This window comes from Ictalurus furcatus, chromosome 19 (assembly GCF_023375685.1).
Source record: "Ictalurus furcatus strain D&B chromosome 19, Billie_1.0, whole genome shotgun sequence".
Taxonomy (NCBI): Eukaryota; Metazoa; Chordata; class Actinopteri; order Siluriformes; family Ictaluridae; genus Ictalurus; species Ictalurus furcatus.
Window position 1 is genome coordinate 12432416 of NC_071273.1, and position 14278 is coordinate 12446693.

Here is a 14278-nt window from a genome sequence, read left to right on the forward strand (position 1 = left end):
GAGAGAGAGAGAGAGACTGAACCAGATGGTGCAGAAGCAGAAGAAAATTGGTGGTGTTGGTGCAGCAAATGTCCTCCCATGCAGGCCAAAATTGAATGTCTATTTGTATCCACAATTGCCAATTCACAAACCTACTATTTGAGGACTTGACGTCTCTGAAGATGAGACAGTGATTGCGTGGGGGTTTCCCTCCATTCTTTTATGGGAATTTCTAAAATGTGAATACAGAAAACCTGAATAGAAATGGCAGAAATAAAATAATAAAAAAAAGATGCTTAAATATTGTATAAAAGTCTTGTTACTCATGATAAGGACAAGATGTAAAAAGTGAGGACATTTTTTTTAAATAAGTGAGGACATGGGGTTCATAACACACAAGTTTCAGCACTATATCTAGATACACTCTATGTTCAAAAGTTTGTGGACCTTTGCCCATCACACCTACATGTGGTTATTCCCCAAATTGTTGGAAGCACAGTTGTTTATGATGTCTTAATGTGCTGTAACATTAGAATTCCCCTTCACTGGAACCAAAGAGGCCCAAACCTGTTCAGCATGACAGTGCCCCTGTGCACAAATTGAACTCTACAAAGGCATGGTTTACAAAGTTTGGAGTGGAAGAACTTGACTGGCCTTCACAGAGCCCTGACCTCAACTCCACTGAACACCTTTGGGATGACTGGAACACTGACTGCACCCCAGACCTCCTCATCCAACATCAGTGCCTGACCTCAGTAATGCTCTCGTGGCTGAATGAACACAAATCCTCACAGCCACCTTTCAAAATCTAGTGGAAAGCCTTCCCAGAAGAAAGGAGGTTATTATAACAGAAAAGTGGGATTAAATCTGGAATTGAAGGTTCAACAAGCACATACTTATGGGTGTGATGGTCAGGTGTCCAAAAACTCGATTTAATTTATTAAAGTTACCATGAGCTTGATCAGGATGAATTGATAACTGAAGATAAATGAATGAAAGAAGGAATGAATATCAAATGCAATATCTATCCATTATGCTGCTCTTTTGGCAGTCTTTTCTTTCTGTACAGAGGTGAAACAGCTGTGCATTTTTGGTATTGTAGTATTTTCTCTCTAATCACTTTTTCATCATCTTTTTTCCATTTTTTGGAAATTTATTTAGAATTGAGAAACCTTTGAATGCAAACCCAGTGTGTGCTGTGAATTATTAGCTACCTTTACTAGTTTCCTTTGACCTGATGCTCATAATGCAATCCTTACTACTGTAAATAGTTAAAGTGTTGTAAAATTAAACCCTACACTTTGAAAATATTTCCTTGCCACATTATGTACAGTAGGTGACAAAATTAAAACAGACAGAATAAACTATACAGACTACAGATCTACAGTGAAAAGATTATTATCTATACAGTCAACAGCATCTACAAGATGATGGCAACATGAAATTACAAGACACTGCCCTTTTAATGTGCTGTTGTTTCCCATCAAAGACATAATGAAACTAAAAATAATTCCTATTTTCTACTTAATCTAGATGTACAGCTATGCCAGTGTTGATAAATATTTCTTTGTTTATGTCATAAATTCTGTTTCTAATGGAAAGAGTTCCTGTGAAACATATTCAGAATAAATTGTTGACATAACAGATTACAACCTTGTATGAGCTTATAAGACCTTATATCTTAATTTGAGTCATTTGAATTTTACTTAGATCTTTTAAGAATAATACATTATTTCAAAATCTTTCTACCCATATACTTCATGTTTAATATTAAGAGAATACATATTTCCTGTTTGAATCAGACATTTGTAGGGAGAACATCTTTTAGAGAATGATATATACACACATTCATTTTGCCACATATTATGGTGCTTTTCCTGCTGGTGTTTTATTTGCTTGTTGTAGCAGAGGCATATGATTATGATGCCAAATGATAGAAAATGTATGCATAATTTCAGTGTTTTATCCTGACAAAAAATACACTATAGCTTCACTTATCAATAAACAAGTTAACTTTTAAAGTAAAACATCATTTTGTTTTTCTCCCCTAATTTGCTCACCTACCAATTTCCACCCGTCAGCCAGCTTTACCATATAATACAACCAATACCAACTGGGGAAGGGGGTGAAGGGTAACACATACAGTTCTTCCTCCCAAGCCGGATCCAGATATTAATTGAGCAAGTTAACTAGAATAGTGGATTTCAGCAATCAGTGTGCTGCGAGTCTAATCTGTAATTTGATTTTGCATATAGCCATCTATTCACGTCACTTATTAACAGTTATTATTAACAGATCAGACTGTACTTTCTTCAGATGTGTTTACAATAGGGTACAGTACAATTCAGTACAGTCCATATCCTCTGATGAATACTAATAGCCTCTAATTTCATGTGTTAATTTATTTAAGTTATACCATATCATTTAAGTTATTTACCTCAGTTATAGCTGAGGTAAATATGAAGGGTGATGAGGTGTAAGGCTAAATTTTAAGGAAAATAGCAGCTAAATATTTTCACAGATTCACAATGTTAGCATGTGGAAAGCCAGGGGGACCAAGTGGCCACAGTCACAGCCTGTTAGTAGGCCCAATCTAAGAATGATCATTAATGTCAAGCAGGCAAAGAAGGAGAGGTCCTGATGGGCCGCTGAGAGAGGTATCAGGGGATGGGAGGTTGTTAGGGCAGTTAGCCCCAAGTATTACTGTAGCCCCCCTGGCCAATATCATCCCAAGCTTTCAGTCCCCTCTGGTCAACGAGCTGTCACAGGGCAACGAAAATCTGATGCCTACAGAATGTTTCCAACAGAATGTGGAAAAGTTAGCGTCACTAAAAGACCATCTGAGCATCATAGAAACTACTGCCAAATGTGTCTCCATGGGTTCTGTCCACCATAGAAAAAGGTTACTAGGTCCAGTTCAGAGCTCGACCCTGAAAGTAAGATCCCTCTTGGACAAAGGGGCCATAGAACATGTGTCCCTTCTTATGAGGGAGGGAGATTTATACAGCCAGGTCTGCAAAAAAAAATGGCAGTATGTGGCCAATATTACATCTGTGTCATCTGAACTGTACCCTTCGGACATATAGGTTCAAGATATTGACACTCAAACTTATCGTTCCACAGATTCAGTTCGAGGACTGGTTTGTGACGATAGATCAAAAAGACACAAATTTCCACATAGAACTATTGTTTTATGCAGTCTTAGACAGCCATCCAGCTCACAGTCTCTGGAGCAACCCTCATCTAGAGTGGCATATAAATCGCATATAAATGTGGGCTGTATTCCTAGCACTGAAATTCTTTCTTCCTCAGTTGAGAGGTCACAATGTGTTAGTTGTGACTGACAATACAGCAGTGGTTTCATATATCAACCACCAGTGGTGGTTATGTTTGCGCCGCTTGTTCAGGTAGGCACAACTACTTCTCTGGGTGAAGGGAAAGTTTTTGTCAGTGAGTGCAGTGTTCATTCTGGGTATCCGGAATGTGGGGGCAGACATCCTGTCGAGGTAGCGGCCAAGGCCCAGGGATTGGAGGCTTGGCCAGGCGGAAACGGATGTGTTCGCCTCTGAGGAGACAACACACTGCCCGCTGTGGTTTTCCCTCACCCATTGGGGCTGGATGCCATGGTACACACGTGGCCAAGGCCATGTCTGTATGCCTTTCCCCTGATTGCTTCTAGTGAGAGTTTGCCAAGACCATCTACGTCTACTGATAGTAGCACCTTATTGGCCAGCTTGAATATGGTTTTCGGAGATAATAGCCTTGCTAGACAGCACCCCTGGGAGATTCCCGTTCGCAGGGATCTACTGTCTCAATCCAGAGGGTTGATTTATCACCCTCAGCCGTAACTATGGAAACTGAGGGTCTGGCCCCTGAGGGACACCAGCTCATAGATTCTGGTCTCGCAACCGAGGTTATAGAGACCATGTTGAACGATGGAGCATCATCCATGACAAAATTGCATGCGCTCAAGTGGCGACTTTTTGTCTCGTGGTGTGAGGAACGTCAGTTAGACCCTGTAGACTGCACAGTAGCTACAGTCCTGGAGTTCTTACTGAAATGTTACTCAGCAGGGTTGGCTCCTTCTACAATTAGGCCATGTAGACCCCTATTGATGGAGCCTCTGTGGAGCAACATCTTCTTAACATCCCTTTATCGAAAGGGGTACCCTTACAGGATGTGTGTGGCGCGGCATGGCGGTCTACACTGCACACATTCATTCAATATTACAGTTTAGATATAGATTTCACCCCGGGCTCGAGTGTCTTGCAGTGACCTTCAGACTTGGACCCTTTGAACAGGCCATACCCTCAGTATGATGGAGTGGGTGTACTTGTTCCCACAGCGTGAAGCTCAAACAGCGTTGATTTCCTTTTGAAAGGGAAAGTCTGGGTTATGCATTTAACCCTGTTCCCTGAGAAGGGAACGAGACTTTGCATAGCTTTGTCATACTGGGGCATGCCTGTGAATCGCGTCTTTGCTTCAGATAATAGACACTGATGACTTGGTGTACAGGTGTCATTTTATGATCACGTGATGTGTGAAATTCCACGTCACCTGACCACAGTAGGCCTATGAATAGGCGTGATTTCACACAGACTTCAGATACTGGTCATGCGTGAGGGCACTTCCCACAGCATGAAGCTCATGCAACGTCTCATTCCCTTCTCAGGGAACAGGGTTACATGCATAACACAGACGTTTCCTTTCACACAAAAAAAGCAAAGAAATCAAGGCTTGTACATTTCTTGAAAACTGACCTCTTTTATCCACAGCACTCTCACTGATCAAATTATGCTGCATTTTTGGTTTAAATCCCCATGCCATTATTTCTGTGATCATTTTGTAAATGGAGGATCAGAGAGGTGATGCTGTTAGAGCTTCATCACTCTGATTGCTGATTATTAAATTCTCATACTAGACACAATTGTTAGACCTTATACAACATACAGTGCATCCAGAAAGTATTCACAGCCCTTCACTTTTTCCACATTTTGTTATGTTACAGCCTTATTCCAAAATGGATTAAATTCATTATTTTCCTCAAAATTGTACAAACAATACCCCATAATGACAACATGAAAGAAGTTTGTTTGAAATCTTTGCAAATTTATTAAAAATAAAAAACAAAAAAAGCACATGTACATAAGTATTCACAGCCTTTGCTCAATGCTTTGTTGAAGCACCTTTGGCACCAATTACAGCCTCAAGTCTTTTTGAGTATGATGCTACAAGCTTGGCACACCTATTTTTGTGCAGTTTCTCCCATTCTTCTTTGCAGGACCTCTCAAGCTCCATCAGGTTGGATGGGGAGCGTCGGTGCACAGCCATTTTCAGATCTCTCCAGAGATGTTCAATCGGGTTCAAGTCTGGGCTCTAGCTGGGCCACTCAAGGACATTCATAGAGTTGTCCTGTAGCCACTCTTTTGTTATCTTGGCTGTGAGCTTAGGGTTGTTGTCCTGTTGGAAGATGAACCTTCGCCCCAGTCTGAGGTCCAGAGCGCTCTGGAGCAGGTTTTCATCAAGGATGTCTCTGTACATTGCTGCATTCATCTTTCCCTCCATCCTGACTAGTCTCCCAGTTCCTGCCGCTGAAAAACATCCCCACAGCATGATGCTGCCACCACCATGCTCCACTGTAGGGATGGTATTGGCCAGGTGATGACTGGTGCCTGGTTTCCTCCAGACATGACGCTTTCCATTCAGGCCAAAGAGTTCAATCTGTGTTTCATCATGGTCTGAGAGTCCTTCAGGTGCCTTTTGGCAAACTCCAGGTGGGCTGTCATGTGCCTTTTACTGAGGAGTGGCTTCCGTCTGGCCACTCAACCATACAGGCCTGATCGGTGGAGTGCTGCAGAGATGGTTGGTCTTCTGGAAGGTTCTCCTCTCTCCACAGAGACACGCTGGAGCTCTGTCAGAGTGACCATCGGGTTTTTGGTCACCTCCCTGACTAAGGTCCTTCTCTCCGATCGCTCAGTTTGGCCGGGACGGCCAGCTGTAGGAAGAGTCCTGATGTTTCCAAACTTCTTCCATTTACAGATGATGCAGGCCACTGTGCTCATTGGGACCTTCAATGCTGCAGAAATGTTTCTGTACCCTTCCCCAGATCTGTGCCTCAATACAAATCTATCTCGGAGGTCTACAGACAATTCCTTGGACTTCATGGCTTGGTTTGTGCTCTGACATGCATTGACATGCATTCTTCATTGCTGTGAATGCACTCTAGCCCCCCCCCTCCCCCCTTATCTTGGGCCAGCAGAAATTTACCAGATAATCTTTATTTACACCTGTAATAATTTATCTCATGTAGTAATGTACTAAAGTAACAAACTGTGGATTTCACATTAAAATATCGACTTAAGAAATTGGTGATATTTGTACCAGGAAGATAAATATTATTAAAGATGGAATGCAACTGACTTAAAATTGCAGTCATCACTCATTTAAAATATGACCACCTTTTATAGACACGAATTACAGCTTTCTGCTGAAAGGATTTTAGAGCAGTCTCTGATTGAGGGTAATAAGAAATGAAAAAATAAAATGGCTTCTTACTTGCTATAGAACTGCTGACAGATATTGGATTTAAGGGTCAGGAGATTAACCTGCTAGCTCTGATGATTTGAAAAGTGTGTTAAATTTGCTTCATATTGCTTCAAGAGTTGTCCATGTCTGAGAAATTATTTTGTTAAATATATTCTTTTCTATAATAGGTCAAATAAAAGAGTGAAGGGAACCAAAGTGTTACAGAAAGGAAAAGTTGCTTTTGTAGAATAACAGTGGAGAACATAACCATGGGAAGCTAATTATTCTGTATGGTAAATCTTCTGTACCATTCAAGAGCTGCTCATTTATTTTTAAGTAGTGAAATCATCAATGCCTCTTGCCTGGGTAATGCAGGAGTTGCTAAATTAGTGTTCTCTGTTGCATGAATGTTAATTATATCTGCACATTTCATTCATTTCATTAAAATATTTCCAAATATCTGAGATGCTTTTCTGCTCACCATGGTTATAAAGAGTGGTTATTTGAGTTACCATGCTTTCTTCCTGTCAGCTCAAACCAGTCTGACCATTGTTCTCTGACCACTCCCATCAACAAGGCGTTTCCCATTGAAGAACTGCTGCTCACTGAATGTTTTTTGTTTTCTGCAACATTATGTGTAACCTCTAGAGAACATTTTCCCATTCTGATATTTGATGTGAACATTAAGTGAAGCTTTTGACCTGTATCTGCATGATTTTATGCACTGTGCTTCTGCCACATGATTGGCTGATTAGATACTGCAATTGCATGAATGACCTAGGTAGATGTGTTCCTATTAAAATTGGGCCCTTCCTCTCTGAGTTTCATTTTCATTGAGTAACCGCTTTATCCTGGTCAGGCCACAATACACACACATTCATACTTAGGGCAATTTATGTTAGCCAATCCACCTACTGGAGCTATGAGACAGCAAAGACACCCCCCCCTTAAGTATATTATTAAAAAGTAAAAAGAGTAAAAGGAAGTAAAATGGGACTGAAAAGGAACTTTTTTAGAATATCACTGGAGGGAAAATGTCTGTTACGAGAAAATGTTTTCGAGTTCAAGAGCTGCTCATTTCTTTTTAATTAGTGAATTACCAATGTACAGCCTGTTGCCTGGGTAATGCGGGGCTTGCTAAATTAGTATTCTCTGATGCATACACGTTAACAATTAATTATATCTGCACAATATGCTCAATTTTAGAATAATTTAAATTTAAAACATTTACTCATATATTTACAATAATTACATAATGTTCTGTGGCATTGAAAATAAGAAAAAGAGTTTCATGTGTCCATGTTTTTTTTTTGTTTTTTTTTTTGTTTTGTTTTTAGAAATTGGCACTTGTATATGATGACCATGACAGTCCATAAACACATGATTTGTACCTTCATGAGATGGGATTACAGGGTTGAATTTCAGCTTTTTTCACTGTTTAGTTGGGTGAAATTTCATTGTGTAAATGAGACCCAGTGAACCCAATGAACACACGCCAACCAGTGACATTTAGGGGCAACCATTGTTGGACTGGCTTGGCCCATAAAAATATATTGTAATTGGTACCAGTTGTCTTTACTGTGCCTTCAGAAAAAAAGAAAAACATTCAATCTGGGTAAAAGCTAGACATCACACAAATGTGTTCTTCATGTCCTTTAAATGTCTTTGTACTCACTGGGAACGTCTTCTTCGTTGTCATTGCGCTTTCTATGTGATATTCAGGGGTGCATTAGATGGAACAAGAAAGCTAGACGGCTGGCAGCCAAGCCTTGTCACGTGCATACACTATAGTTCACTAGACGTGATCAATGTTAACAGCTAATACTGTGTTCCTGCTGCCATACTTAGCATACTGTAGACTGTTTAGTAAGAGCAGGCTTTTCTTTTCAGACAAAATGAATTTGACTGGTTCTGTGTGTGTGTGTGTGTCTATATGGTTGATAACCTCCCTCTTGTTTTGCTCCACAGCCCGTATCGTGAGGACCAAGCAGTGGTGTGACATGGTGCCATGTCTGGATGATGAAGGCTGTGACCTTTTGGTAAATAGATCAGGCTGGACTTGCACACAGCCCAGCGGCCGGGTCAAAACTACCACGGTAAGTCTCCTCCATCATACCACATCCCTCTATAGTTAGCTTTTTTAGTGCTGGAAAATAATAAAAAAGCCAGGTTAGTTTGTGTGAAAGATTTTCTAAACATCATAAACATCACCTACCAGCTATTTGACTAATGTGGCCTAATTAATACAACTTAATTAAATATTATGAATTTCCTAAGATTATAAACCCAAATTTATAGTTGTATTAATTTACAGCATCTGTCACAAGTTAAACACTGGTTATCACGTCTTTTTTTTTAAAGCAGCGATAACATAATTAAATAATAATATAATTAAATAACATTAGAGATTATAAACTCAAGTGTATATTTCTATCTGTTTCCGACAACCTTTACAGGATAAACAGTAATGACGTCATAAATATTAACATAATTAAATAAACGTAATTAATGTAATATTTTAATAACATAATTGAAGGGTATTAATTATTTATTTCCCAAAATTATAAACACAAATAGATTTACTAATTTCTGAGTTTAATTTTTCATAGGATAAACAATGATCATATCTTTTTTGCGGTTTTGTTTTGCTTTAATATTAACAGGTTTAAATTTTATAAAGTGCTATAATATTTATGATAACAATTACATATGATTCATTCTGCAAAATTTTCTTTCTTTCTTTTTAAGGGCAGTCAACTGACCTTAATAAGAAAAACATAATACTAATAAAATGATATTGTGATATAACAACATGTGAATCCAAAGAGAATGATGACAGGAAATAGAAGTTGTCTTTTTTTCCTGGTCCCACAACAGCATCCCATTCCATCCCCACTTGAATAGTCTCTGAATATACGTTTATCTTTAGAATATAGGCATGTGCGCCTTTTCTAAAGCATACTCAATAAACTCCAGAACTGATGGAATTTCTTTGCTTATCACTGAGCTTGGACTTTCTTCTAATTAATTATAATTGCATAAGTCCACTCAACATTAATGATGGGAGCAGATGGATGATCACGGATGATATGTGTGCAAGTAGAAGTGTGAGAGAGGAATAGAGAGAGAGGTGAAGCTCTACAGCTCCTGTCTGTACTGTCATCTGCAATTAAAAAGTTTAATTTGTGCTCATTAGTTCTGCACTGCTCATTTGCATCTCTGTCGGTCTTTTAATGTCAGGCAGTGAACTTTACCAAACTGAGGGCTTCAGGAGTTTAGCCATCACATTTTATTCATCTGCTGGCTACTTGTTTACCACTAATTTTTCATAGCACAGGAAAAGAAGAGGTGGACAGGGAGGCAGATAGAGAGAGAGATAGAGGCGGACAGGCAAAAGTAAATAAGGAGGCAAAAATAGTGTGATATTACATTCTGACAGATTAGAAGTATGAATGTATACCATGATAAGGAAATGTGAGGTATTTATATAAAAACCTAATGCTTTAGCAATATGGTAAGATTATTAAAAAGTCCTATTTCTGGGTGCAGTATGTCTCTTGAAATATTTTCAGAACAGGGTTGCATCTCTATAAAGAATTACTACATTGTTTTGATAAAATATTGAAGGTTATGATCCTGTTACCGCTACACTCAAAAATATGGTCTTTAAATGGTGAGCTCTTGGATGGCTGATTCCACTCTTGCCCTGGGTTCCCTGGGATAGGCACCAGGCTTCCTGCAATCCTCTGTAGGATAAGCGATACAGAAGATGGATGGATGGATTATAGCCAACCCTCAAAGCACTTTACATTACCATTATTGACTAACATCAAAAATGAAAAGATCAGACACATCGGTTTTGAATTTGATGCAGGGAAATAAAGCGTTTACAGTGCATCCGGAAAGTATTCACAGCGCTTCACTTTTTCCACATTTTGTTATGTTACAGCCTTATTCCAAAATGGGTTAAAATCATTATTTTCTTCAAAATTCTACAAACAATACCCCATAATGACAACGTGAAAGAAGTTTTGCCTCGATACAATCCTGTCTCGGAGGTCTACAGACGATTCCTTGGACTTCATGGCTTGGTTTGTGCTCTGACATGCATTGTTAACTGCGGGACCTTATATAGACAGGTGTGTGCCTTTCCAAATCATGTCCAATCAACTGAATTTACCACAGGTGGACTCCAATCAAGTTGTAGAAACATCTCAAGTATGATCAGTGGAAACAGGATGCACCTGAGCTCAATTTTGAGTGTCATGGAAAAGGCTGTGAATACTTATGTACATGTGCTTTTTTTTTTTGTTTTTTATTTTTAATAAATTTGCAAAGATTTCAAACAAACTTCTTTCATGTTGTCATTATGGGGTATTGTTTGTAGAATTTTGAGGAAAATAATGAATTTAATCCATTTTGGAATAATGCTGTAACATAACAAAATGTGGAAAAAGTGAAGCGCCGTGAATACTTTCTGGATGCACTGTACTTCTTTGTCCATTTGTAATGAAACATTCTATTTTTCCTTAATTAGAAAAACATATGAACTAATTTCTGATATAACGTCTCTAGCCTCTGGTATGATGAGTGGCCTTTAGCTAAATAACTTACATAAATGCATATGATTGGCTAATGAGAGAGAATCTGCCACAGAAGCCACTATAGTTCATTTTTAGAAAACTGAAAGTTGATGAACTTTGGCCAGTTTTTCCATATGTTTATCTGTCTGTGTTCTTAAATAAAGTGGGAAATGGTAGCTCAGTGGTTAAGCTGCTGGATTTCTGATTGAAAGGTCATGAGTTCACATCCTGTTAGTGCTGGGCCCTTGAGCAGACCTTAGTTTTCAACTGCTCATGAGATAATTGTAAGTTACTCTGGATAAGGGCATATGCCAAATGCTGTAAATATAAAATACATGGCTAGGTCAGTAGAAATACTTTATATACTTGGAATACTTATAATATTCCATTCCATCCTAAATAATTTCATATTTCCTCTTTGCTACACTGTTTGAAAGTGCAAGGTTTTGCACAACACTGTGATGCCAAAAACCATGTTATATGGTTTAATATTTCATACTGTTTCACCTATAGACAGCACACTCTAAAACCTGCTAAAACATGGGGTGCATATGATTCCCCAAAGTACACATGCTCCTTCATCACAACAATGACTCAGTCCATGAAGGGGCCTTATCTAAAACCATTTAATTGATTAGGATTATAGCATGAGATGTTTTAAAAGGGCGTCTGAGTGGTGCTACCACTGAACTAGAAATACACTGGAATGGCCAATCATAGCACAACTAGTGATAACGAGGTGAGATCTCGGGCCGCCATCTCGCTCAGTGCTACATGGAGTCCATAGTTACTGGCAGCATGGCGTCAGATCACATGTACCCAAGGGAAAAACTCAAACTGAGCCAAGGGGCACAGTGTTTTGACGTGAATTGCTATAATTATCGCAATCAGCACGCCAAAGAAGGCGGCATTACATTCCATACGTGAGTATTGTGTCATATTAGCTCATAAATCCTGTCCAAAAGGCAAAACAGTACCACAGACACAGTGTATTTGTATGTCATGTCACACTGACATAGGCAGTTTCTATGATCTTCACTTTGTTTGGTTCAGTTTTTACTACAACTTGATATTTTACGGTATTTTAAATGAAATTGGTTCTTAACTTAAGTAGTTTCCATATTTTCAATTACCAAAACACAGATGTGGGGTGCACGGTGGCTTAGTGGTTAGCACGTTCACCTCACACCTCCAGGGTCGGGGGTTCGATTCCCACCGTGGCCCTGTGTGTGCGGAGTTTGCATGTTCTCCCTGTGCTGCAGGGGTTTCCTCCGGGTACTCCGGTTTCCTCCCCCAGTCCAAAGACATGCATGGTAGGCTGATTGGCATGTCCAAAGTGTCCGTAGTGTATGAATGGGTGTGTGAATGTGTGTGCGCCCTGCGATGGATTGGCACCCTGTCCAGGGTGTACCCCTCCTTGTGCCCGATGCTCCCTGGGATAGGCTCCAGGTTTCCCTGTGACCCTGAAGGAAGGATAAGTGGTATAGAAGATGGATGGAAACAAAGATGTACATACAGAATGCAGATGTAGTATTCTGCAGTTAATCCCACAGAGTCATTGTATACAACAGATGGATAAGCTGCTTAAGTAGTAGGATGGAATTTATTGAAATAGTACACTTGTTTGCAGTCATGTGTGTATAGCTGGTCTCATAGGTTGTTCGGGGCCTGATACAAGATCTGTTATATCTGAAACCTTGAGATATATCCTTATGTACAAATTTAGCCAAAATCACATTGAATAATTTTTCAATGCGTTACGACATATGTGGTCAGCAAATTATTATAATGGACCAAGACTTTTTTCTCCCAAACCAGGAAGTCCTGGCAACCCTGGACAACATCCTTGTATGCATTGGAGGTTGGGTGGTTAGGAAGGCACCACTGAAAGTCCCATGCTCCACCTGCAGGGTGACTCATGATTTCAGAACCACCTCCAAGATACAGCTCCTCATACTACTTTATTCAGTTGAAGACCAATGGAGGACTTATTATGCCATCTGAGGGAGTAGTTACCATAGTGAGAGCTGTGGAAATGCATCTCAGAGAGCTAGCGGACAGCAATGTCCTACCAAGGAAGAGTGTCTTCTCCCATGTCCAGTACAGAGTCTTGTCAGATATTGGAGCCAGGGATGTGTTTGGAAATGGCATGGCAGACTATGCTGATGAAACTCAAGATGGCATTGACAATCATACCATCAACCTGATCAGGCTTCTGGTAGAAATATTCTGCACTCTAAGACATCATCACATTGCCCAACTTCAGAACCTTGGATTAAATCAATCAGTGAGACAGACCCTGAATAGGACTGTTATCTTTCAAGGACAGTGAACTGTATATACACTAATTTAAATGACGGGTTTACATCCATTTTTGCATGTGAGTACTGATCAGATAATTATCACAATACAGCTTGGTTTCATATAACAACATGGACATGAAAATAAAAATGTGATTAATACAATAGCTAAAGGTAGTCTGTAAAGTCACTTGGAAGGTTGTATCACAAGGTAGTGCCTGAGCAATGTCTGGGATTTTTGTCTGAATGTTTTGATTATATTGCTTATTAACCAACCCTAATGGCTTGTATTACATAAGTTAGTCTGTTTGCTGAGGTCCTTGAAGTATATACAGACTGTATATACTGTAATAATTTTTTCCTTCCATTTTCATATGTTATACATTGTCATGCATTTTTTTTTATTACAAATCATATCAGTAATGGATAATTTAATAATATGCGCATTAATAACAGTATGTATAAATACTGATGTATATTTATGCATATATTAATAATATTTAGTGTATGTACATAATAATTGAATCGTCAAGAGACTGCTTGATTAGAATGAATGGGAATAAAATTCTGCAGATTAAACCTCCATGTCTCCATGAAGCACTGAGCAAGATGGCGGCCAGGAATCCCGCGTGGCGACCACTACGGCCATTCCAGTGTATTTCGATTTCAGTGGGTGCTACAGTATTAAGTTAAGGGTTAAGTCATCAGGACCTTGTTATTTGAGTCACAATTATTTTGAGAAGGCCATTTCCATAAACCCCTGTTCACAACCCTCCAGGACCAGAAGTCCAAGAGAGCTTAATTAAATGTGTGCTCATGTATAGAGAATAAGGCCATTAACACTTTCATTTGTTATTCTTGACTGGGGTGTGTCTGAGTAAGTGCAAGAGA

General features: G+C 39.3%; 1 protein-coding gene across 2 annotated transcripts in view; it reads left to right on the plus strand.

The window, feature by feature from the left end:
• Positions 1-14278, plus strand: part of LOC128622958 (chemokine-like protein TAFA-5) — a 92994-nt gene that overhangs the window by 59702 nt on the left and 19014 nt on the right. The window contains exon 3 of one of the 2 annotated variants that reach the window (XM_053649732.1): positions 8473-8600. In XM_053649732.1, the coding sequence (XP_053505707.1) occupies positions 8473-8600 (128 nt within the window). Of the gene's footprint in view, positions 1-8472; positions 8808-14278 lie in introns of those variants that run through there. The other variant, XM_053649731.1, reaches the window with a different exon arrangement.